This window comes from Phyllobates terribilis, unplaced genomic scaffold (genome assembly GCF_046119375.1).
Source record: "Phyllobates terribilis strain yellow unplaced genomic scaffold, ASM4611937v1 Scaffold_97__1_contigs__length_5976380, whole genome shotgun sequence".
NCBI classification, from domain to species: domain Eukaryota; kingdom Metazoa; phylum Chordata; class Amphibia; order Anura; family Dendrobatidae; genus Phyllobates; species Phyllobates terribilis.
This window is the reverse complement of record NW_027362857.1, coordinates 3,122,306-3,148,951: the sequence shown is the minus strand read 5'-3', so window position 1 is coordinate 3,148,951 and position 26,646 is coordinate 3,122,306. Positions and strand designations below refer to the sequence as shown.

The following is a 26,646-nucleotide window of genomic DNA, read 5'->3' as shown; positions in this document are numbered from 1 at the left end:
CGTAAAATAGTTCTTTAGGCCGATAATAATATAATATATAACCGGCACTAAGTCACCAGATATGTAGTAATTGTAGAGCAGATCGCAGGAGTAAAGTGGTGACATAACCGACCTCCTCCATGTTCTCTCATGATTTTCCTTTTCTATTTATTTCCATCTTTATAGGCTGAAGAAAAATCCACAAGTGGAGAATTGACCTTTATTATACAACTGGCCCAAAATGTCCTATATGTACTGGAGCGTCCGGCCGGCTCAATGGAGCGTCTGGTAAGGATCCATCACCTTCTATATCACACGTCCTGGTCTGATCTTTTCCAGATTAGCTGTCATATAGCAGAGGGGTAGATTTATGATGTCAGATGCGCAGGATGTTCTATGGCCGCCTGTCTCTGCAGCTCAACCCTCTGTAGTGACATTCTGTACTCAGCGATGCAGAGGTTGTGTTTCCACCTCTGTCTCACTTCATCATTACAATCTTCATTCTTGTAAATGCTGCAGTTCTGACAATAGAAGTTATTAGAGAACAGTTGTAGATACAAGTCCCTTATATATTCATGTTGATTTTCTGGAGGGAGCGGCCATGTATAGTCCGTCCAATACTGAGATTGTCCCATAGATCCAGGTTTTGTACTTCGTGCCTTATGTATAGTCCGTCCAGTAATGAGATTATCCCATAGATCCAGGTTTAGTACTTCCTGCCTTATGTACAGGCCGTCCTTGGGTTACGAACTAGATAAATCCTATAGTTTTGTTTGTAACCCAAATTTGAATGTAAAATGGAAAGAGTGAAAAAAAACAATAATATTTTGCTCGCTGTGCGCCACCTGGTCCTCTTTTTTCCATCATAGTGTGCCACATTTCCAGCCTCTTCACTATGGGGCAGGACTTCCCGTCTCGTCCTTATGACCTTATGATTAGCAGTGAAATCTAGGTCCTGAATGTGGCCAGAAGTCATGGACTATAGTGAAGAGACCGGAGAAGCGGCACATGACATTGGAAAGAAGGGGACTGGACGGTAGGTGGTGAGCAGCCGGGTGGCCGGAGAGGAGAGTGGTGAATATTAGCTTTTTTTTTTCATAATCAACCCTTTGTATCTTGGAGTCGTTCTTAAGTCAGATGTTTGTAAGTCGAGGATGGACTGTATACGGTGATTTAGTATTTGTGAAATGTTATATTAATTGTACATATTGTGACCATCAGGAAAAATCAGAAGGTGACTCTGAAGAGGGGGAAAACCTGACTATCCCGGACCCTAATACCAGTCAGCCAGGGCTGAACACTGATCTGATGGAAGGTGAGCACTCATCTAATATTCTTACATTCAAATATCGAGATATTATAGAGAACGGCAGAGAACATGTAGATTTACTCTCCATCCTCTGTATGAGGCCGGTGATCGCTCCGGAGCCCCCCATAGACTATAATGGAGGGAGGCAGGTAATTCTGCTTCTCTCCTCTGTGCTCTTCTCCATCATGTACAAGGAGGCTTCTAGGTCCCCGATCATGTAATTGTTCTAGGATTAATCAGATCCTGAACAATGGCCATTTATGGTCCAGAATATCCATCTATGGAGGAGCCATAAATATATACGTTGTGTGCAGAATCCCATATACCAGTATTACACCGTGTACAGAGCCCGTGTCATCTCCTTCTTTATATGGATGTTATATATTATGTACTGATATCGTCTAATACAAAACGTCTCCTCATTATTATAGGAATATCTGTGCCGGCAATTACTGACGGTGGAATATGTGAGACCCCCGAGGTCCAGGAATCTGCCAGTGTAAGTATCAGCGGAGACGCCTGTGTATCATCAGGTAACGGGGGTGAATTAGACTTATAATATTATCCCACATATGACGAGGGGATATCCCTATTCTTCATGTAGATCAGATCTATTGTGTGTGATGGCGGCATTATTATTCCTGCCCCCGCTGTGTGATCTCCCGTCTCCTCCCCTGCAGTACAGTGATGTCTGTGTATGGGGGATATCCCCTATATATAATGGTGTCTGTGGGGGTCCGGCTTGTATCACGTCCACATAATATACAGGAGAAGTTCCTGCATCCACAGATTTTATCTTTCTGCAGATTTTATGCTTTAATGCCATTTCTTATTATTTCTAGGCCTTGATCGGATCATTGAACCCAGGGAGAAATCCTTGTAAGAGCGACTACAAACAGATCAAACAGTTCAGCTGTGGAGCTTTTGGGTGAGCTTGATGTCGGCATAATATACGTTTTATAGGGCTCCTTATGACGATCCCTCTGTCTCTGTGCCCGTACAGTGTTACCATAGAGGAATTATAGGAGTCCACATTCCTGTTCTCTAGAGAAGAGCGGATCTGGCATAATTCACATTCGCCTTTCGTGCAGACTTTCTTGGGAAAAGCGATTCACGTAGAAGTTATCACTCGGCAAATGTAATATCTCTTATTACGCTCTGGGTTCTCTCCAGACCCCAGATCTTAATAAATGTAAGATGTACAAAATGGAAAAAATACTCATACTCACCTCACTGCTCAGCTCTCCGACCCCTCCGCTTCTCAGCGTCATCTGTCCGATCCTCACCGCATCTTCAGATTGCTGCCGCTCACGCTGGGCCAGAACTTCTAGTTTGGAGAAGGTCCAGGAGGATTCTATGCAAACGCACGAAGATTTGCAATGTCATGCCACCATGACCTTTTATGCGTTTGTGCAGAATCTTCCTAGACGTCATCAATGCCAGAAGTCCTGTCTCAGCCTTAGACATTTTTTTGGAGTTCAGCACTGGCAGCAGATTTGAAAGTGCAGTGAGGACCAAAAGGTTGAGATAGAGGGGCCAGAGAGGTAAGTATAAGAGTTTGTTTATTTTTTAACATTTTGAAGGGCTTTTAAGGTTTAGAAAATAGTAGCCAACGTTCACAATCTTGCCGAATCCAAGAGGAAGAGAATTACAAAAATTTTGCCATTTTGGCCAATGCGGATAAATGTAAAATTTGAGTAGAATTCTAATCCATTGTAATTTATTCGCTCATCTCTTCTGTGCACATCTAATTGTCTCTTTTCCAGTGAGTCAGGATGTGACACGGATGAGGATCTCCCAGTGGAGATCATCTATGTAGCGATGGCAGCACATCTAGTATTCACCATTAGTACAGGAGATGTGATGAGGTCTATAGACAGACTATTAGTAAGAATACATTATAAACCACAGATTTTCTTCCTCTTCAGAACCGTCCACTTAGTGCGCCAAAAAGACTCCAAACAGTTATACGCTATGAAGAAACTGGACAAGCAGAAGCTGAAAGATCCAGTAAGACTTGAACGGGCCTTTCTAGAGAGGGACATCCTAACATTCGCAGATTGTCCCTTCGTGGCCTCCATGTTGTGCTCCTTTCCAACTACACGTCATCTGTGCATGGTCATGGAGTATGTACCAGGTAGGACATATCCATCGTATCTATATCCAGCGCTGGTCTGCTCATCTCTAGGACCTTCTCCATAAGCAGAATGTGACCACATAGATGGTTACATGTCCACACTGCTTTTACTATAAGTTATCTGTTATCAAAATGCCAGAAAACTGATTATGTGGCAGAAATTTTCACTATAGATAAAGGAGGGTTTGACTGAATTTTAACAGTTTGTACAGTGTTTTTCCAAAAAATAAGACAAGGTCTTATATCATTTTTTGCTCCAAAAGATGGGTTAGGGCTTATTTTTAGGGCATGCCTTATTGTTTTGTCATGAACAACAATCCACATTTATTTTTGAATAAAAAAAACCTTATTTAAATATAATCATGTCATGACACACACACTGCACATACACATCTATATACACATATACTGCACATACACATGTATATACATAGTATAGCTTCACATTTTTATATGGGACGTTGTTTCCTTGCACTTATTTCTGCAGCTTTTGCACATTCGTGGTTTTGCTTCATAGACATTCAGCTCAGTCCTAGTTACTATTAGGGTATGCTCCATTGTTTTTCTTTTGCATTATTACACAGTATATCTCTATGTGTGACATCCTGCCCCAATGTCTCCGCTTATTTCTCATTCACACGCATGATGTGTAATTTACATTGTAACAAACCCTCTCCTGTCATATTTGCTTTCTCCTGTAGGAGGAGACTGTGGCAGTCTTATGAACATCTATGGACCTTTACCTGTCCCCTTGGCCCGAAAGTACATTGCAGAAACAGTCCTGGCTGTGGAATACCTGCACAGCTTTGGCGTGGTGCACCAAGACCTGAAGCCTGAGAAGTAAGTGCCCCCTCTAGGAGGAAGAAAGTTAGAGATTTTCATAAAGTCTATGGGTTACTACTTGGGGCTGACACCGTCTGTTTTTTCACAGCCTCCTGGTATCGGCATCTGGTCATATTAAAGTCACGGACTTCGGACTTTCCAAACTCGGCCTCATGAGACCAACATCAGAAACCTACAAGGCTCCAACCGAGGACGTCACCAGAGAGTTCCGTGATGATGAGGTCGGCTTTACTTACAGGATCTTGTTCTTTACTCTCCTCGTCTATTTCTCCTTCTCTGATATCTTCTCATTTAGAAAACTTTTTCCTCTGATGTTATTCGTCACAATTATTTTCTCGGCTCCTCATCTCCTTCTTCTGTTGCTTTCCAGATTGCTGGCTCCCCTGAATACATCGCCCCTGAAGTCATCTTACAGGAAGGCTATGGGCGTCCTGTGGACTGGTGGTCGGTAGGGATCATCCTACACGAATTCCTTCTATTCCGTGTACCATTTCATGGGGATTCCAAATATGAGACTTACTGCAGTATATTAAGGGGTAAGTAAAATAATCTGAATGCTGTGTGGTATCATTGTTATTTGCTTAGATTGGTTCTGTGGTTTAGTTACTTGTTGTGTTAATACAAAAGATTTTTGGTTTAATAAACTAAATGAAGAGGTTTTATTTTCTGTAACATTTTCTTTTAATATAACAGATGACATAACCTGGACATTTGATAATCGCACTCCTCCACCTGATGCTCAGGACATCATCACTGAGCTGCTCAGAAAAGATCCGGCACATAGACTTGGGACAGGTAATGTATATAATAGTATTAATAATGACTTATTTCACCTCTGTGACCAGATAAATGATCACGCCCCTGAGGATCAGCACTGAGGTGCTCTGCTTTACATGCTTGTTCATTCCCTTTCTTCATGCTCTGACTTTCAGCAAGTTTTCTTCACATCAGCTCTGTTACGTCTTCAGTTCAAATTAACATAAACTGTTCAGATATGGAGCTGTCTGTCTGATAATGTCTATATCACTTTTTATTGTTTTCCTTTCCCAGGAGGAGCTAAAGAGATCAAAATGCATCCATTCCTATGTGGCATGGACTTTGACAGTCTTCTAAGTAAGGAGCCGCATTTCATTCCTGACTTTGAGTCAGAAGAGGACACCGGCTACTTTGACCGTAAGTCATAGAATCATAGAATCATAGAATGGTAGAGTTGGAAGGGACCTCCTGGGTCATCTGGTCCAACCCCCTGCTCAAAGCAGGATTCACTAAATCATCTCAGACAGATGTCTGTCCAGCCTCTGTTTGAAGACGTCCATTGAAGGGGAACTCACCACCTCTCGTGGCAGCCTGTTCCACTCATTAATCACCCTAACTGTCAAAATTTTTTTTCTAATATCTAATAAGTGTCTCCTCCCATTTAGTTTCATCCCATTGCTTCTAGTCTTTCCTTGTGCAAATGAGAATAAAGATGATCCTTCTACAATGTGACAGCCCTTGACATATTTGTAGACAGCTATTAAGTCTCCTCTCAGTCTTCTTTTTTGCAAGCTAAACATTCCCAAATCCTGCAACCGTTCCTCATAGGACATGGTTTGCAGACCGGTCACCATTCTGGTCGCTCTTCTCTGAACTTGCTCCAGTTTGTCTATGTCTTTTTTAAAATGTGGTGCCCAAAACTGTACACAGTATTCCAGATGAGGTCTGACCAAAGAGGAGTAAAGACCGATAATGACTTCACGTGATCTAGACTGTATGCTTCTGTTAATACATCCCAGAATTGTATTTGCCTTTTTTGCTGCTGCATCACACTGTTGACTCATGTTCAGTCTATGATCTATTAGTATACCTAAGTCTTTTTCACATGTACTGTTGCTTAGCTCTATTCCTCCCATTTTGTATATGCTTTTTTCATTTTTATTGCCCAGATGTAGTACTTTGCATTTTTCCCTGTTAAAAACCATTCTGTTGGTTGCTGCCCACTGCTCCAGTTTATTTAGGTCTTTTTGAATCCTCTCTCTCTCTTCTCTAGTATTAGCTATCCCTCCTAGCTTTGTGTCATCAGCAAATTTAATCAGTTTACCCTCAATTCCTTCATCTAAATCATTGATAAAGATGTTGAACAATACAGGTCCCAGGACGGAGCCCTGTGGTACCCCACTTGAGACATTCATCCAGCTGGATGTGAAGCCATTTACAACCACCCTTTGAGTCCGATCACTAAGCCAGTTATGAATCCACCTAACAGTTGCCTGGTCCATTGCATACTTGGTCATTTTTTCAATAAGGATGGTGTGAGATACTTTGTCAAATGCTTTGCTGAAGTCAAGATATACTATATCTACAGCATTTCCCTGATCCACCCAGTCAGTGATTCTGTCATAGAAGGAAATTAATTTAGTCTGACATGACTTGTTAGTTACAAACCCATGCTGACTCTGGTTAATCACTTCATTCTTATCCATGTACTTACATACATGATGTTTAATAATTTGTTCAAAGATCTTTCCTGGTATAGAAGTCAGACTCACCGGCCTATGAACTGGGTCCACCTTCTTCCCCTTTTTGAAGATAGGAACAACATTTGCTCTTCTCCAGTCTTCTGGGACTTCTCCTGTTCTCCAAGAATTTTCAAAGATTATGGAGAGTGGTTCTAAAATTTCTTCTACGATCTCCTTCAGTACTCTGGGGTGTAATTCATCTGGACCTGGAAGTAGAATGAGACGTTATCTGCAGAAAGCTGTTGTGTGTCTTGTCTTTCATTATATGTGACAACCAGTCCCCATCATTATTAGTAATAAAATGGTGACTTTCCGTGACTGAATCTTATGCCAATAATCTCTAATAACACTTATACCTTGCAGCTCAATGTAGCAATTATGAACTTATTGATTCAGATGAGGGGGACACAAGCGAGGACAATGACTGGCCAGAAAGCCTGAACTTTATATCATCGTCTCAAAGGCTTTCTAAAGTAAGTGTGACCGGTAAGATCTATAAAACCTATAATTAAAATAAAGTTTAAATAGATATTTATTTTATTTTTCTCTATGTTTTAGCTCTGTTCCACCAATACCAGGGTGATGAACGATCAAGAACTGAAGCCACCTCCAGTGTATTCCCCAGAGAGTGCAAAACACTCAGATATGTGAGTAAATTATTATTATGGGGTTTGGATTTGATATATCAGAAGATGAACTGTAATATAAGTGTAACTCAGTACTATATCCAGCGCCACCACCCCATGATTGATGATCACTGTGGTTCTGGCTTGTGATAACGCTGGCGATAACAGCCAATCATTGCGACCAGTCAATCATTTCCAACTCATTACAGGCCAATATTACTAGCGATTCTCCATTCTTAGTGATAGAAGTGGGTCCTGAGCAGGGTGCCTCTTCCATGTTATCCAAATGTCCTAACCGGCCTTGCAGACGGGTGTTCTTATTGTTTTTACTTGTAATTTATATGTTTTTCTTCTACCAAACAGGCAGCAAGAATCTTCCCCTTCCAAACCTGATGTAGACAAGCAGTGTTTTACTGCTAAGGACAGCGAGTCCTCCCCATTGTCAGGTGTGTACAGGTCTATATGACATCCTATTACAGCCTATGATCAAAACGTGTAATGTGAACGTGCACATAAAGGATCAGAAAATTACTACTTTTTTCTCCCTATAAAGCAATAAGCAGTTCATTCTGTAAAAATCTCCATTCTTTTATTCATTAAAAGTTATAAGGGGCCTTTTAGTCTTCTTCCAAACTGACCCGAATCCTGCGCCCACTGCCCCATATGGCCCATACTGACCCCTTTATGGCCTCAATGTTACACTGAGGTTTATATAACTGATTATAAGGCAACACTGAGGCACACTACAAGTAATGTCATGTTATTAAGGGTCACCTGTGTATGGATGATTCCTCTGGCGTCCGGCCACAGTGACAGCACAGCCGTGTCCTCTGATTTGGAGTCCTGTTACTGACATCAGTGTTACGTCTCTTCTCATAGGTTCTCTCTTCCGCCGGGTGATCTCTTCCTGCCGTCGTGGACTATCCAGGGCTGCTCACTCCATCCGAAAAAGCTGCTTATTTGGTGTCTGTCACCGCGGCTCCATAAACATCGCGAGGGCAGAAAACCGCCACGTCTAGCGTCCTGAGGAAAGTACAGCGCGTCCACCATCAATGCTGTACCTGTATGGAAGGACTGGTACAATCTACATGTGGCCTCCTGACCAGCAAGGAACATCTGCTGAAGAAGGAGGTTCCTCCAAGAACATCTCCTCGTCCTTCCATGCAATTCTTAATTTAAAAATAAAACTTTCAAATTGATTAATGTCCCTTTGGATTTAATGGACATTTATGGGGGGTCAGTACTATACGTTATACATGTTTAATGGGTGGGCTCCAAACAGGAGAATATCTGTTACATGTCTCCCATTAATCCTCTAAACCTCAACCAAAAGTGTATGCGAGGACCAGTGATTCTGTTACACCTAAGAATGACGGTCAATGTAGAAAAAACATGTTCTGATCTATAGATTTTATCCATAGACTAGGACCTTTTTACCTAATATGGCTCTACATAAGTGTTATGCACAGGGACCAGTTGGATTCGGTGCTGGGCGTCCTGGGGAGCCCAGGGGTCACATCCCCACTGTCACATAAACTTCTGTATTCTAGTGATCACTTCTGCGACCACCCTTCTCACTAGGGCTGTGGGGTCAGTAAGAAAATCTCCACCTATAATAATGACTAATAACAAATTTATAACAGCAAATAATAGAGAATATTCAGCAACTTTTGCAGGAAAATCATTTATATTACACAATATTAACAACATGGACGGTTTTACATTTTTCTACCTGGAGTAGGGGGCGGTACGTTCCTCTGATTTAGGTGCCTGGTGAATGGTGGGATCTACTTACATAGGACCTCCAGTGCTGATGATTGACCAGTTCATACACAATGCCCCCATAACAGTGTTAGCTACACAGTGCCTCCATAACATTGCCGTTGATGCCATGCTAGCCACATTGTGTGCCATTAGTGCTGTCTTGTCCATGCTGGGCATCACTTTAAGCCACAAGCCAGAAAAGATACATGGGAGCAGTCGATAGCGGGTGCTGACCCGGATCTCACAAGGACTTCAGGACAGAGATTGTGGCACGTCCATCTACATACTGTGGAGCCCGGGCTGCATGTTGCGCTCACGTGGCCTAAATGTTCCTTAGCCCTGGTGCACATTATAGCTCCGGCTCCTCTTCCTCTCAATGACCCAGTGTTTTATATAATAACACAATACGGGCAATACATGAACCAAGTGACATGTCGGAGACCAAATAGATGACCCTGAAAGAGTCATAACATAGACACACGTAAGTGAAGACATTGGTGGACTTTTTGGCAGTCATTGTCTTGAGTACTGGATAAGTCTATAGGTCTCGACAATCCCTGCCATGTTCCCCAATCCTCACTTAAGCTTCAGGTTTATCCACGCGTCCTTTATTGAGTTGATTTGGTCAGTGACCCCACCACATTGTTGTTTTTTAGTCCATACTGTGTAGTTTTGGTTTTACGGTCTGAGTTCTCGCTTTGCTGGAAGATAAATCTGCTCACGAGTTGTCACCTGCAGAAGGTTTGCTCCAGGATTTCCCTGTTTTCCTCAGAACCCATTTTACTCCTTACCTTCACACGTCTTCCAGAGCCTGAGACAGAAGATGATGCTGCCATATCCTTATTTTAGTATAAGGGTGATCAGTGATGTATCCAGAAGCTTGAGGGCCCAGATGCTAAATCTCCATCAGTTCCTCCAACTGACTATTAGTAGTAATAATCTAGAGTCTTTATGTGACGCTCTGCTGCGCATGGAGCCACAGATCCTGGAGGGGTGCATTTCAGGTTTTATCCACAAGAGGCCCTCACAGCATACACACACCTCCACCTTCCACCTCAGACCACCAGAGGGAGCCCGATAGGGATATAAATAGGGAAGGTGGAGTGATTCAGCAGTTCCTGCTCAGACACAGAAGGAGTGAGTCTGTGAGTTAGTTCTCCTCAGGAAGAGAGTGGAGACAGAACAGTCTGGAGTCCACAGCCAGTTCCTGCAGAGTGAGACACAGAGAAACAGGTCAGTCTGCAGTGGAGCTCAGTCAGACTCAAGCAGCTCGAGTTAAGTGAGCTAGGAGCGTTGCTGACACTCAGAGAGCAGCAGAAGAGGCAGCCAACCAACTGCCAGTTTGTATAGCCTAGTGAGGGCCTGAGTAGGCCGAAGGCTAGAGGAGTAAATAGCATTGGGGGCAGAGGAGCTTTACCGGCTCACCCCAGGAACCATATACCGGACATCGGGTCCGAGTCTGCAGGGATTCTTTACACCCAGCAGAAGACAAACAGAACCCCTGGCGAACTACATGTCCCAGGAATACCAAACGCTGACTGTTATACCAGGGTCAGGAGTTACCGAGGCCCCATATACCAGGGAGTGTGTACTCCAACAGAAGGCCCTACCACAGGATCAGCCGGTGCAGAACAGAGACTAAGTTAGGCCTAGCTCCAGGCAGGCCAGAGACTAACACTAAGCGGCGAAGAAACAGGAGGCCTTACACCTGCTCACTGGGGAGAGTCCTGCAGTGCACCCCTCACCCTACAGTGCTCCGGACAGTACCTGCATTTCCACCAGTAAAAGGTACAGAAGCAAACCGTGTGTGTGTGTCCCCTGTTCTTCCTTGGACCCGGCTGGGTCACCGCCATATTGTGCACCTCGTCAAACATCGCTGCCCTGAGGCCTAGCTCCACCTGTGGGGAGCTACACCATCATAGCTGCCGTAACACCGGCCTCAGTGGACTGCCGCAGCGCTGGTGATCCTCACCAGACACCACAGGTGGCGTCACGAACTTTGACATTTCATTTTCCCCTTTTTTAAGAGAGACCCCAGGGTACGGGCCCGGGAGCCGACCACCGCGACATCCCCCAAGACCAGGCATTAAGGCCCGGGCGCCGAGTAGTCCCCATCCCCTGGGTGCCACATTTGCATATGGGACAAAGGGACCTTTTTGGCTCCCCTAGTCTCTAGGGCACGAAGGAGACAGTAAACCCTGCATTTATTATAGGCAAGCCCCTGGGAGAGGTGGGTTTTTGGTGGTGTGTAGTAATGGACTTACCAAAAACTTTCATCATAGCTTTTTTAATCAGAAAACTGGCGTAATCTGCTTTGAAAGTTTTTTAAAAAAATTGAGCAAAGAGGAGTTGTACAGAAATGTTCCCACTTTTAAATTTTTTTTCGCTAGTTTGAAGAAACTCCGCCAAAATGGGCAGAGCTAGAGAGGAGCCGGGACTGGATGGGACATGGCTATGTCCACCTGTCAAATTCTGCAAGAGCGTTGGCGTTTCTTCTGCCAGTAATGCTACTTCAGTCCGTGCACAACTTTAGTCTTAATATATCGGCCTCACAGTATTTTATAATGGCCAAAAAACTGATTTTCAGCCATGTCAGAAACTTTCAAGATAATTTATAGTCTGATCCGCCATCTTGTCCGTGTCTTGGAAACCTGAGAATGAGCGCTAGTCTCGGCAATCCAACAATCCCATACACAATGAGGGGTCCGCATACTTGACCTCCAGTCCATTCATTATGGAGCCCACATTTGGGATTAGTGGGGTCTTTAGTGATTGGGCCCCAAGCGATCAGTAATTATCCCCTGTCCTATGGATAAGTGATAACTCACCATCTTGTTCCAAACCTTTAAGGTGAAGGCCCATTTGCACATCGCCTGTAGAGCGTCACACAGATTCCCTCATATTACGGAGCTGCAGACGTTCTGCCATATTAGATTTCTTTTTATGGAGGAACTTTCCCTAGAAACATTGTATTGGAATCTAAAGAAGAAAAGACGCCTCCATATGAACTTGAGGACACCTGAAGGAGCAGCATGGCCCTATACAATGAGAATATACGGCATGTGTCCTCTGATGATACCAGTATGTTCCACCATAACATGGACCTGTGTAATGGACAAGTAGCTACTACCAAACCCCAAAACCTATTGTAACCAGAGATAACACTATAAAAAAATTAAAGTTGCTTTTATTTTATTATTTAAATAAAAAATTCTCAAGAAATTTTAAAAGTTGACAATCAGGCGTCCATCATCCATATTTCCACATATTCAGTAATAGCTGATGGTCGGTCTGACACATGTGCAGCCCAGAGTCACCACCTCGCCCTCCAGTCTGTAGGAGAAGCTGCAGCCTTTCTGCTCCCGTCGTAGGACCATCACCTCCTGCTGGATGGGGAAGGAGATCAGGTCTGGACTTTCATGGCCATCAGCGTCTACACAAGCAAAAGTCAGACAATCGGCCTCGGCAATGACGACAGGGAACCTGTTGGTATCTGTGCTGAGACTGGGAATAAAAATACACAGTGAGAGAAGCTGTGTAACACCTGGTCCATGTCCGCGCTCCTTGTTCTTATCCTGCAGATTCTCGAGGCTTTTTCTTCAGTCTTCTGCTCTATAAATCTCCAGTTTCTCCCTCCATACAAGGTTATTCTGGGTGATGTCAGAGCCGCGCCGTGCGCTCTCAGCTTCTCTCCTTCATGTTTTATTTCTAATAACTGCAGCTGCATCTCCCTCCTCCCCTGAAGTCTATTTGGGGACAGGGGAGATTTCTGAACAGTTACTGGGAGCTTGTAGGCAGGAAAAGAAGAACGAGAGGCGGCTAGAAGATGGGAAGACGTTATTCTCCACTAAAGGGGTTATAAAAACATCCCGACAAGCTATTCCCCGCTATTGTAACTCTACTGAAAAGATTATTTTCTTTCTATACTTTACTAGACGTCCTTCTACAGGAGACTCCGGGAATCTCCACCGGACTGTATCACTATTCAGCGCTGCTTGTAATGTGACAGGTTGTGATATTACCTGTATTCCCAGGGGGACAGAGAGCGGGTGTGACCGTCCTCCATCTGCTCCGAGCCGTCCATAGAGCTGCTGTCAATCAGACTGGTGTCCACTGTCATACTGGTCGGCAGGTGCCGGTTCCTTCTTCCAGGACATCTCTGTCTGCCCTCTAGAGGGAGCTCTTCACCCCTAGATCCTTCCTGATTATGGGGCAAATCCTCCTCTGGTAGAAAGGCCGACGAGCTGAAGGAGACCGGGACGGCCACCTGAGAGATAGGGAAAGATGGGGAGAACATGGAGAATAATTCACATCATTCCAAAAATAGGGGAAACTTGTCTTGTGCAGATGACGTTTGCCTTGAAGGGGTTGTCCCCTTTCAGAATAGTGACTATCATGGGCTACAGTGGCTGTAACAAAACAAACTGAGTATTACTCCCCCTCCCTGGGTCTAACTCCAGCTCTCCGCTGCTGCCGGATCTCTGCTGATTGTCTGCAGCACTGACATCACATCGACAACTCTACAGCCAATCATGACTGTGTTCAGCTCATTGATTGGTTGCAATGCTGTCAACTTGATGTCAGCACTGCAGACAATCAGCACAGACCAGGCAGTGTCGGAAAGCTGGAGTTAGACCCGGGGAGGGTGAGCAATACTTGGTTTGTTTTCTTATTATATATATAAAACCCTTTCTTATAACCCCTCTAACAAGGCTGAGTCTATTATCTTCCTTTAGAGGGGGAATTACAAATATTATGTGTTCTGTCCTGAAATGTAACGTCACCACTAGTGATGGGAGCAGCGGTAAATCAGTGAATAAATGAAATCTTCTACATCTTTGTGTTATTACACTTTGTGTTTCATCTCTCACCATCTTCAGGATCTGTTTGATGTCAGTGAATGAGGACGGTTCTGTTTCCATTCGGAGGCCGTAATCCTGCACATTGCTGCTCCTGCTCTCAGCGGATACATTGTATCCAGTCTAGAAAATGCTCCTGAGCAAAATATATATCAGCCACAATCTAATAGCTTGTTACAATGTATCAGTCTGGAGTTTTGCTTACAGAGCATTGTCTGCACTGGATACAATTGTATCCGCTTCTCGACTAGATACAGACAGGTTTACTGAATGGAAACAGCAGTGTTCTCATTCACTGACAGCAAACTAATATCTTTAGTTGGGAGCAATTGAAACATAAAGGGTCCAGTTTATCATTTGCATTTTTTTTTCTTTTTTTTGTCATTTGGTTTTCATTGCGCCAAAGTCATCAAAATGGCCCAAACGTTTCATCAACTTTGCTCAAAATCAAAAAATGCTTTTTACTTTAACCTGTCTTGCAACTTTTTAGCTTAAAAAGTTGAATGTTCTGCTAAAATGTTGCAAAATATGGGCAAGATTTTAGTGATGCATCAAATCACTCCGAGAGGTTGGAGAAAATTAGCAACAAAATGTGCGACTTTTTGAAAAGTCACAAATGATAAATCAAATGAAAACATCTGGAAACCCTAAACTCCGAAATGTAGCGAAAAAAAGAAGCGAACAAACAAAAAAAGGACGTAAACATAAAAAAGGGACTGAAACAAAAGGTGTAAATGTTAAGATGAATACGCCACAAACAAAAATAAAAGGTGCCGAACACCAAAAACTCGGCAAAAAAACAGTCAGCAAAGAATCGGCTCCAAAGTATAATAGAAAGATATAGAACTTTTCATTTATAAACTGTTTTATTAACCCCGAGCTGAAAAATCATTTTAAAATAACTATTTAGGATCAGAGTCCTGCCTTTCTCCTCTTCTGATTTCATAAAATCATTCAATATAATCTTACCTCTTCAAAGGAAAATTCCTTTAACTATTATTTTATCAAATACTTGCAAGTGCTATAAATCATGGAACTTTTTCCAGACTATTGGAATTAACATTTGAATTCTGGATATCATCTCCTTTACTGAACACAATAGCATAACATGGTCTCTATAATACTCACAAGGATGAGAGATGTCCTTGTAAGGACCATCCTGATTCTTCTGGTCGCTCTATATTCCGGTGGATCTCCAGTCTGATCCTTCCATCCCCGTCCCTCTCGCTTTTTATATCACTTTTTGCTTCAGGTGGAGTCTCCATCCCAGGAATCAGAGTTTTCCGAAAAGTTTCTGTAAGTTCCCGCAGTGTCTGTGACCGGTGAGGAATGGAGGCCGTCACTGTGGACTGTCCGACTCTGCCCTATAATGTCCGATTATAGGAAAAACCAGCATAAGATCCCAGCACTTCCCTAAATCACAGCCATCGTTTATCTGAACTCTCCGCTTATCTGGGGCCACAGAGATAATAACTCACAGCAGTGACGGACCTCGGTGTTTCCTAATATAACTATCCCCCCATCATTGCTTTGTGGTAATGTAACTATTAAAGACTAGATGGTGGCCCGATTCTAACGCATCGGGTATTCTAGAATAGGTATGCGGCCGACCGGGCGCAAGCAGCAGAGCGGTGTTTACATTTGGCGCCAAAATCGCTGATTGGTCGAGGCCGGCAACCGCGACCAATCAGCAAAGCAGTGTTAAAATATGGCGCCTATATCGCACATTGGTCACGGCCGGCGGTCACGACTAATCAGCAGAGCAGGGTTTAAATTTGGCGCCAATAATGCTGATTGGTCGCGGCCAGCGAACGCGACCCATCAGCAGAGCGGGGTTTAAATTTGGCGGCAATAATGCTGATTATTTGCAGCCGGCGGTCGTGACCAATCAGCAGAGCGGTATTTAAATTTGGCGCCAATAATGGTGAATGGTCACGGCCGCGACCAATCAGCAGAGCGGTGTTTAAATTTGTCGCCAATAATGCTGGTTATTCGTGACCGGTAACCGCGACCAATAAGCAGAGCGGTGTTTAAATATGGCGCCAATATCGCTGATTGGTCACGGCCGGTGGTTGCGACTAATCAACAGAGCGAAGTTTAAATTTGGCGCCAATACTGCTGATTGGTCGCGTCGTATTAGTGAGGACCGGGGAGCGGCGCTGTCTGTGCGGGTACTTCCGCTGCGAGCAGCTGGGAGATGAGCGGCTGCTCGCAGCAGAAGCAGCCCGACCGGCGGCGCCGCTCCTCGGTCCTCCGTTCACAGTTGCCGTCGGGAGATCATAGCGCTGTTTAAATTAGGCGCCAATCTCGCTGATTGGTCGCGGTCGGCTGGCGGCCGCAACCAATCAGCAGAGCGTTGTTTAAATTTGGCGCTAATCTTGCTGATTGGTCGCGGTCGGCTGTCATCCGCGACCAATCAGCAGAGCATTGTTTAAATTTGGCACCAATCTCGCTTATTGGTCGCGTCTGGCATCCGCGACCAATCAGCAGAGCGTTCTTTAAATTTGGCGCCAATCTCGCTGATTGATCGTGGCTGCCGTCCGCGACCAATCAGCAGAGCGTTGTTTAAATTTTGCGCCAATCTCGCTGATTGGTCGCGGCTGGCAACCGCGACCAATCAGCAGAGCGTTGTTTAAATTTGGCGCCAATCTCGCTGATTGGTCGCGGCTGCCATCCGCGACCAATCAGCAGAGCGTTGTTTAAATTTGGCGCCAATCTTGCTGATTGGTCGCGTCTGGCGTCCTCGACCAATCAGCACAGCAGTGTTTAAATGTGGCTGCAAGATCAGTGATTGGTCGCGGCCGCTATTTAAATGTGGCGCCCAAATCGGTGATTGGTCGCGGGCAGCGGCCGCGACCAATAAGCAGAGCGGTGTTTAACTTTAGCGCCAAGATCACTGATTGGTCGCGGGCGGAGAGCACGACCAATCAGCGAATCGTATTGGTGAGGACTGGGGAGCGGAATCGTATTGGTGAGGACCGCGGAGCGCCGCTACCTGTGCAGATAATTCCGCTGCGAGAACCCGGGATATGAGTGACTGCTCGCAGCAGAAGTATCCCGACCCGCAGCGCAGCTCCCCGGTCCTCCCTTGACACGCTAGCCGCTGATGTCCCCACAGTATCCGCATGGTGTTACAAAGGTCCGGACATTTGTGTTAAAAATCGCTGATTGGTCGCTGGCGCTGCCCGCGACCAATCACTGATTTGGGCGCCAAATTTAAATATCGGCCGCAACCAATCACCGATTTTGGCGCCACATTTAAATAGTGTACGCGACTAATCAGTACAGCAGTGTTTAAATGTGGAGCCAAGATCGGTGATTAGTCGCGGCCGATATTTAAATTTGGCACCCAAATCGGTGATTGGTCGCGGGCAGCATCCGCGACCAATCAGCACAGTAGTGTTAAACTTTTGCGGCAAGATCAGTGATTGGTCGCGGGCCAAGACCGCGACCAATCACCGATTTGGGCGCAACATTTAAATAGCGTCCGCGACCAATCAGCACAGCGGTGTTTAAATGTGGCGCCAAGATCGGTGATTGGTCGCGGCCGATATTTAAATGTGGCGCCAAGATCGGTGATTGGTCGCGGGCAGCGCCTGCGACCAATCAGCGATTTTTAACACAAATGTCCGGACCTTTGTAACACCATGCGGATACAGTGGGGACATCAGCGGCTAGCGTGTCAAGGGAGGACCGGGGAGCGGCGCTGCGGGTCGAGATACTTCTGCTGCGCCCGCTCATGTCCCGGGTTCTCGCAGCGGAAGTATCCGCACAGGCAGCGCCACTGACATCCATGCGCCTAGGGTGTGAAGGGAGGACCGGGGAGCGGCGCTGACATCCAATTGGTCGCGGCCGCTATTTAAATGTGCCGCACAAATCGGTGATTGGTCGCGGTCTTGGCCCGCGACCAATCACTGATCTTGCCGCAAAAGTTAAACACTACTGTGCTGATTGGTCGCGGACGCTGTCCGCGACCAATCACCGATTTGGGCGCCAAATTTAAATATCGGCCGCGACCAATCACCGATCTTGACTCCACATTTAAACACCGCTGTGCTGATTGGTCGTGGACGCTATTTAAATGTGGCGCCAAAAATCGGTGATTGGTCGCGCCCGGCGTCGGAAACCAATCAGCACAGCGGTGTTTAAATGTGAAGCCAAGATCGGTGATTGGTCGCGGCCGATATTTAAATGTGGCGCCCAAATCGGTGATTGGTGCGGGCAGCGTCCGCGACCAATCAGCACAGCGGTGTTTAACTTTTGCAGTAAGATCAGTGATTGGTCGGGTCCGAAGACCGCGACCAATCATCGAATCGTCTTGGTGAGGACCGGGGAGCGGCGCTGCCTGTGCGGGTACTTCCGCTGCGAGAACCCGGGACATGAGCGGGCGCTCGCAGCAGAAGTATCCCGACCCTCAGCGCCGCTCCCCGGTCCTCCCTTCCGCATGGAGGTCAGCGACGCCGGCGGTCCTTCCGCTGCTACCGGCCAGGAGATGAGCGCCTCGCGCCGCTCATCTCCCGGCTGCATCTCCGTCCCGCAGATGGGTCCGGCGGTCGAGGTCCTTCTGCTGGTACCGGCCGGGAGATGAGCGCTCACGGAGGTGAGGCTGACCTCACTGAGGGGGGTTGGGGGCTGCAGGGACCAAGGGAGTCTGTGTCCACCTATGCCTCCCGGGTCATGATCCCCTTCCGTGAGTATGAAGATGCAAGTAAGCTCGTCAAGAGGCTTCGGGAGGAGGTGCGCTGCACAAGCGCCAAAGCTGCAGGTGCCTCCAAACCGAGGAAGACAAACCTCCAAGCAAAGATAAAGAGGCTCAAAACTGAGATTAATGTGCTGGAACTAAGGAAAGCTACCATCAGGGAGCAGATTGGTCCCTTTAAAGAAAAACTGATAAATGAAGATTGTTTCAGAGAAATGGCTGATAACAGAGAGCAAAGACAGATGGGGCTGCAGCCTGAGAGCCAGCTGGATGATGAGAGTGATGATGACCAGCAGAAAGCCCCACCTGGCAGCCTGCAAAGTCAACCGCAGGCCACGTGCAGCGAGCTCCCTGCAGGACAGGCAACAATGGCATCCGGTCGCAGTTCTGCCAGCTCTGTGGAGGACAGTGACAGTAGCAGCCAGGAAGGGGCGCTAATGGCAGAAATAAAGCTCCTGGAGTCCCCAGTGTGCCTCCAAAACTTCCATCTTGGTGACGATCTGCCAGAAGAGGCACCTGGGGGCCACAAAAAGCTGAAGGAAGCGGTAAGCTATGTATATGCCCCCCTCCCTGTACCCCCTGAGTCGGCGGCAGGCTCACCTCGCTGTATAAGCCCCGTTGCCCAGCCCAGCCCGGGTTCTGCTGTGGATCCGGTGCAAAGGCGTGGGGAGATTACACAGCTTGGTAGTGAGGCGCAGAACTCCGTCTCTGCTTGTAGTAGCAGGGACGCAGCAGGAGGTGCATCAGCCGAGAGGCTGGACAGTGAGGGCGGCCGGGCGGCGGGCGTTCGGTCAGACCATGATGCTGCGGTGCGCTCCTCAGTGGGATGGAGGAGCAGCACGGTGTCGGGGGCAGCTTCGGTAGCCTCGGTGCCTCTGAATGCTGTTGCCGCTGATCACTTAGTTGAGAAGCGGCGACAGGGTGAAGGGGCTGCTGGGGCTGAGCGTTCCAGTCCTCCCATGAAAGTGTTATTTTGTGTTGGCGCCGCTGGTCAGGAAGATCCTGATGCTAAAGATCAGCAGCACCTCACAACAGCTAAAGATCAGCATCGCATCTCTACAAATGCAAAACAGCAGAAATTACCGACTGATGATGTGGAGGGCACACATAAGACCAGAGGTGAGCTCTCCTCCAGTTCTATGGAGGGGACTGAGCCCCTTGTGCCCGATGATGCTGAGGTCAAAATGTCATCCACCATTGTTACTGGTCTAGCAGGAATGAATGTGGTGGTGGGTGTGAATGAGGCCAATTCATTCTCCAGTGGTGTGGTTGCTGGTTTGGTGGAGGGTGAGATGGAGGTGGGTAATGGTGATGCTGTTGGGGCTGATGTAGTCACTGGTCCGGTTGCCCCCCCGGTGGTGGCAATACCTGTCCAGAGTTATGCCAGTGTCACCGCCGGGGCAAATAGGGCATCCTCCTCGTCTCCGGGCTTTGGGGACAGCATGTTGCAACGGCGCCTTCTGGAGGCTCTAAAGAAGGGGGAGAGATCACTAATGGTAGAGGGTCGAGAGGTTGATCTATACTTCTGGATAGAGAGGCATGGCCTCGGGGCCTTCCGATACCAAAAATGGGGGGATACAGTGTGGTCCCTCCCAACAGCTGGGCCAGGCAGTGTGCGTAAGAATGTGGTCCGTCTTCGGTGGAGGGGCACTGATGCATGTCCTCCAAGGTCTAAAGTTGTGGAGCTCCTCCTGAGGATGGGCTTCAAGGCTATTGACATCTACGCCTTGATACATCCCTATTCCACGCCTGAGTTTGATGTCAGCTTTGTTCAGCTGGAGGGGCTTGAGCTCTTCCGGACGAATTATGAGTAGGCAAAAAATGAGCCCGGCTGGCGAGACTTTGCCTTTCAGGCAGTGTCTCGCCAAAACCAAATCAAGAAAGTGACCGTGATGACTCGTAACGAGTCACTTTCTTGTTATTACATCATGACGTGGCTTGGTCAGTATGGAGAGGTAGTGGAGATGCCAAAGAAAAACCGCGACGAGTTTGGTATCTGGTCAGGGTCCTGGACGTTTATGGTAAAACTTAAGCATTCAGGTAGTACGGTTGCCCACATTCCATCATCTGCCTTCCTGGGTAGGGATCGTATCCTGGTCTTCTACCAGGGGCAACCGAAGCTCTGTCACAGGTGCGGCGATCCCACACACTTCAGTGCAAACTGCACCGTGCAGAAATGTGCGTTGTGTGGGTGTGTCGGCCATCTTGCTGCCTCTTGTGTGTAGATTAGGTGCCACCTGTGTGGTGAGTTAGGTCACCCATTCAGCCGTTGTCCTCGCTCATTCGTTAATGCAGTTGAGACCCCGGTGGGAGAAAGCAGTGAGGCCGATTCTGCTGGGGAGGGGACTAGCAGGGGTGGGGGAGCTGAGGGGCCAGGGAAGAAAAGCAATAAAATACGCCTGCCCAGCTGAGGCGTCTAGACAAGCGCAGACAGGAGAGGGAGCGGGGCGAGCCCCAGACTACCGGGGCGGCCCCTGTCCTGGATGCCAGTCTTGCTGCTGAGGCCCCGAGGGATGATGAGTTGGATGAGGAGGTCAGGAGGATCCACAGGGAGGAAATCACCTCTGCCTGAGAATCCTCCCATTATGAAAGTATGGATGAGGATAATAAGCGGTGGCTAGAGGACAAGCGTAAGCTCGGCACCAAAAAGAAGAGAAAGAAGGGAGATAAAACATCTTCTACCGCTCTGACCAAGGTACCTAAGGAAGGTAAAACTGACTCCCCTCTGGTTGGTCTTTCTAACCGATTCCAAGCCCTTGATAACATCTCTTCCTCTGAGGAGGAGGCCGAGGGTGAGGCTCCAGCTTCGGCGCAGCTTACAGGGGTCTCCTTCTCCTGGGGATGCAATGTCCTTGGGGGGAGGGACTGGCCCAGAGTCCTGAGACGAGGACGAATAAAGAAGGAAAAATGTTGTGATGGACACGTCTGTATCATTAAAGAGGGGGAAGGATTTCTCATCTGAGGCAGAGGATAAGGGGAGTGGGAAGAAGAAAGCCATCGAACTCAATCACCAATGATGGCGGTACCCAATCCGTTGACACTGAAGTCCATTAATGTCGCCAGCATTAAGTCAAATATGGCTAGATTTGCGGCCTTTGATTTTCTCAGCAGGGTTGAAGCTGATATTTTCTTTTTGCAAGAGACCAGGCTGCCAAATATGGCAGAGGTGTTTATCGCTAAGAGGGAGTGGAGACCCGGGCCCTCCTATTGGTCTCTTGCGGCTGAGCCATATAGCGGAGTAGCGGTCCTTTTTACCGCACCGGTAGAATGCCGGCGGGTTATTGAGTTAGAAATGGGGAGGTGCCTGATATTAGATGTCCTCATGAAGGGACAGGAGCTTCGGCTCATTAATATCTATGGTCCCCAATCTAAGTGGGACCGGAAGTGTCTCTTTATTAGGATCAAGCCCTACCTTTTTACGAGTCGGCAGGTCGTTTTTGGAGGGGACTTCAACACTGTCACGAGGCCCCGGGATAGAGGAGGTTCCAGAGACAAGCTGACTTATGATAGTGTCACCCTTAATAGTATAGCTAGTGAGGCTCGCCTGGTGAATGTCCACATTCGGCACACCCCAGGCCACGAGGGGTTCACCTATCATAGAGGTAACTGTAGGTCCAGGATAGACAGGTTTTATTTAAAGGAGGAAGCCGTCTCTTCGGTAGTGTCTGTTGTTGAGGTGGAGTACTCCGATCACTGTTTGATTTTGTTTTCTCTGAATGTTACAGAGACCCCCCGGATGGGAAGAGGCTTTTGGAGGCTCAATTCGTCTCTCTTGGAAGAAGCGGAGATAACACAGTCCTTTGAGGATTTTCTTCAGAGCCAGGTACCCTTACTAGATCTTTGTAGTAGTAAGTCAGAGTGGTGGGAGATGTTCAAGAAAAGGGTGGCGAGATTCTTCCACCAGCTCTTGAGCCTCAGGAGTCTGGACAGGTACCGCGTGTATCAGGGCCTGAGGAGGAAACTCGAGAATCTTGTCTCAACTGGAGGTAGCCGCGAGGAGATCTCCAGAGTGAAATCTTTGCTAATGAGGTGTCAGTATGATAGACACGCATCTTTGGGTTTTGAGAGGGATTATGGGAAGTACCGCTCGCCAGACGCTTACAAAAACTGCAAGATATCAGTGAATAGTAAAGTTGTTACAGGACTGGTTGACACTGCGGTGTCCCTGAAAAGATCCAGATCAGGGATCCTGGAGGTCGTCAGATCCTTCTACTCGCACCTCTTGGGGAAGAGGGATCTGGATTGGGATGAGATGTCGGCTTTTTTGGCTGAAGCCATCCCCGAACCAGGGGTAGACCCCTCTCTTGGCGTTTTGACAGAGATGATCAGGGAAGAGGAAGTTAAGTTGGCGATTGAAGGGCTTGCCCTAAAGAAATCTCCCGATCCAGATGGCTTAACATCTGAATTCTATAAGACCTTTAAGGACGCCTTGGTTCCCCTCTTGACTGCGGTATTCAATGAGTGTCTTTCCTCGGGCACTCTGCCAAAGTCAATGAGGAGGTCTGCCCTGATCATCTTGTCAAAGGGTAAGGACTCATCTTGCATTGAGAATTGGCGTCCCATAGCGCTTCTCAATGCAGACAGGAAGGTTTTGGCAAAGGTGATGTTTAATCGGCTGGTGAAATTTGTGCCCCGACTCCTTTCGGGAGCCCAGCATTGCTCTGTTCCGGGCCGCAGTACAATTAGTGCTCTACTCTGTGTCCGAGAGGCGGTGGAGCAGGTTAGGGCTGGCCACTTCAAGGGGTACATGCTGTCATTGGACGAGGCAAAAGCGTTTGATCGGTTCAATCATGAGTACCTCTGGTCTCTCCTTCTGAAGTATGGCCTGCCGGGGGTGGGTTTGTTGATTGGCTTAAGACCTTGTACGCTGGGGCAGAGAGTTTCCCGCTTGAGAACGGTTGGATTGGCAGCTCTTTCGAGGTTGGGTGTGGTGTTCGCCATGGTTGTCCCTTGAGCCCGCTGCTGTACGTGTTTGCGATTGACCCACTTCTTAGGAGGGTGGAGCGTGGACCGTTGGCTAGGATCGGGATGGACCGGGCAGCACCGGAAGCTACTCTGAGAGTGGTGGCGTATGCCGATGACGTCACCGTTTTTGTTTCCTCTGATGGGGAGGCAGAGTGGCTGATGTCAGAGGTAAATCGCTACTCGGAGGCATCCGGGTCTAAGATCAACCGGGATAAGTGTGAGAGTCTCTGGCTGGGAGGAGGAGATTCTGGTTTTGATCTCCCGGACACCCTTCCAGGACCCAAAGTCTCTGCAAAAGTTCTTGGCTTCGAATTTGGCCAGGGGGATTACCCCAAACAAAATTGGGACAGCAGGCTAGAGATCGCCACTCAGAAGGTGAACCAATGGAAGGGTTGGTCTTTGACCCTAAGGGAAAGGGTAAACCTGATTAAAACCAACCTGCTCCCTTTGCTGATCTATCTGCTCAGTGTGTGCATCTTGCCGGAGCCTCTCTGGACTCAGGTCTACAGTTTGTTCTTCCAACTGTTATGGGGGAATAGACTGAACCTGGTCAAGAGGGAGGTTACTTACCGTACGAGGAGACTAGGAGGGTTCGGTATGGTCAACCCTGTGGTATTCCTTGTGAATACCTTCATTAAGATCAATATTGCAAACCTCTGGAAAGAGAGGGCTCCTCTGTGGGTATTCTCCTGTAGGGGATGGTTTCAGCCTTTCTTCCAGGAATGGGAGACAGGAGGGCAAGTGAAGGATCTATGAACACCGCATGGACATCTCCCGGCTTACGCTACCGTGGTTCTGAAGGTAATTCGCCGGTGGGGTCTGGGAATGTGGGAGGTCAGGACTCTGCCAAGGAAGCTCTCCTTGACAAAAGGGTTCTGTTCACCCATTTTCAGAGGCCTCTGGCGCTCAGGGATTGCCCAAGTCGGGATCTTGGGGTGGGTCTGCATCTTTTGAAATCTATCAGGATCCCGTCGAAGTTTTGGGACTTGGCTTGGCGCTGCTTCCATGGGAAACTGTGTGTGAGGAACAATCTGAAGTGTAGGAGCTCTGAGGACAGGAACTGTCCTCGGGAGCATTGTGGTACCATGCTTGAAAGCATGGACCACTTCCTGCTTCGTTGTCCCTTTAACACAGAGGTGTACAACAGGGTGGGCGCCTCCATTGACTGGCCCTCTTATGCGGAATGGGCCTATGGAGCATTCGGAGACCTGGGTGGTCGGGGCCGCTGCACCTTATTTCTAGTTAGCACAGTGGTTAGGTATCACACGTGGAACGCACGGTGCTTAGTATAGACGCAACGAAAAATCCTCCCAATGGACGATGTGTTTAGGACCATACTCGGTGACCTGGTGAAGGTGAGTTCTCTGGAGTATGAGAGACTGGGCACACGTAGGGCCACTCTCCTCTTGAGGGGCTTTTCTTTTAATGTGCCCTAATCTGGTCATCTCCTCTCCTGGTGGTGGGCTGCTGCTGACACCATAGATTTTTGTTTTGTTTTGATCAGTAGACAGTGATGTAGGGCTGCAGGCGCCGAACTTGGGCTTTGTCAGTTGTGGTTATTGTATTGTTTGTTATTGTATTGTTTGCTTCTGTATATATTGTATATAAGGATACGGATTTGGGTGTAGGTGTTAGGTTGGGTGGTGGGAAAAGGGGGGAGGTGGGTTCATCTTGTGGGACAATGATTATTTGGGTGAGAAACTGGCACTGCCTGATCTGGCCTATGGACGTTGGACATGGACTGAGGCATGAGACGCAGGACCAGCTCTCAGGTCAGTGCCGGGGTTGGGACTGGTCGGCTCGAGTGTGGGATGTTTTGTTTTGTCTTGTATAGTTAGTATTTATTTTATATTTTTTTTTAAAAAAGTGTATATATATATATATTAGTTTGTATATATATATATATTAGTTTGTATATAATTTTGTCGGCTATTGTTTATTTTACTTACTATATTGTTATTTGTTTGGTAACCGGACCAGATGTCATAGTGTAAGTAGTTGTTTATTCTGTATATATGTATAATATGTGTGTGAGGAGAGAGGGAGCGGCTGGACCAGTTCATTACATTGTTTATTTTGTGGTTATTAATTTTGTTATGTTTCTGTTATTATTATTGTTATGTTTTTCATTTTTATGATAAAAAGATCTACAGGATGTAACTCAGGATCAGTACAGGACCAGTAATATAATGTATGCACACAGTGACTGCACCAGCAGAATAGTGAGTGCAGCTCTGGAGTATAATACAGGATGTAACTCAGGATCAGTACAGGATCAGTAATGTAATGTATGTACACAGTGACTGCTCCAGCAGAATAGTGAGTGCAGCTCTGGAGTATAATACAGGATGTAACTCAGGATCAGTACAGGATCAGTAATGTAATGTATGTACACTGTGACTGCACCAGCAGAATAGTGAGTGCAGCTCTGGAGTATAATACAGGATGTAACTCAGGATCAGTAATGTAATGTATGTACACAGTGACTGCACCAGCAGAATAGTGAGTGCAGCTCTGGAGTATAATACAGGATGTAACTCAGGATCAGTAATGTAATGTATGTACACAGTGACTGCACCAGAAGAATAGTGAGTGCAGCTCTGGAGTATAATACAGGATGTAACTCAGGATCAGTAATGTATGTACACAGTGACTGCACCAGAAGAATAGTGAGTGCAGCTCTGGAGTATAATACAGGATGTAACTCAGGATCAGAAATGTAATGTATGTGCACAGTGACTGCACCAGCAGAATAGTGAGTGCAGCTCTTGAGTATAATACAGGATGTAACTCAGGATCAGTAATGTAATGTATGTACACAGCGACTGCACCAGAAGAATAGTGAGTGCAGCTCTGGAGTATAATACTGGATGTAACTCAGGATCAGTAATGTAATGTATGTACACAGTGACTGCACCAGCAGAATAGTGAGTGCAGCTCCGGAGTATAATACTGGATGTAACTCAG

The 26,646-nt window shown here is 46.9% G+C and overlaps 1 protein-coding gene across 1 annotated transcript in view; it reads right to left on the bottom strand.

The window, feature by feature from the left end:
• LOC141198546 (microtubule-associated serine/threonine-protein kinase 3-like) overlaps nt 1-15,280 on the bottom strand; it is a 193,701-nt gene extending 178,421 nt beyond the window's left edge. The window contains exons 1-2 of the mRNA XM_073662980.1: nt 15,144-15,280; nt 12,474-12,660 (exon numbers count right to left, since the gene is read on the bottom strand). Of these exons, the coding sequence (XP_073519081.1) occupies nt 12,474-12,660; nt 15,144-15,280 (324 nt within the window). The remainder of the gene's footprint in view (nt 1-12,473; nt 12,661-15,143) is intronic.
• Between the last annotated feature and the right edge of the window lie 11,366 nt (nt 15,281-26,646).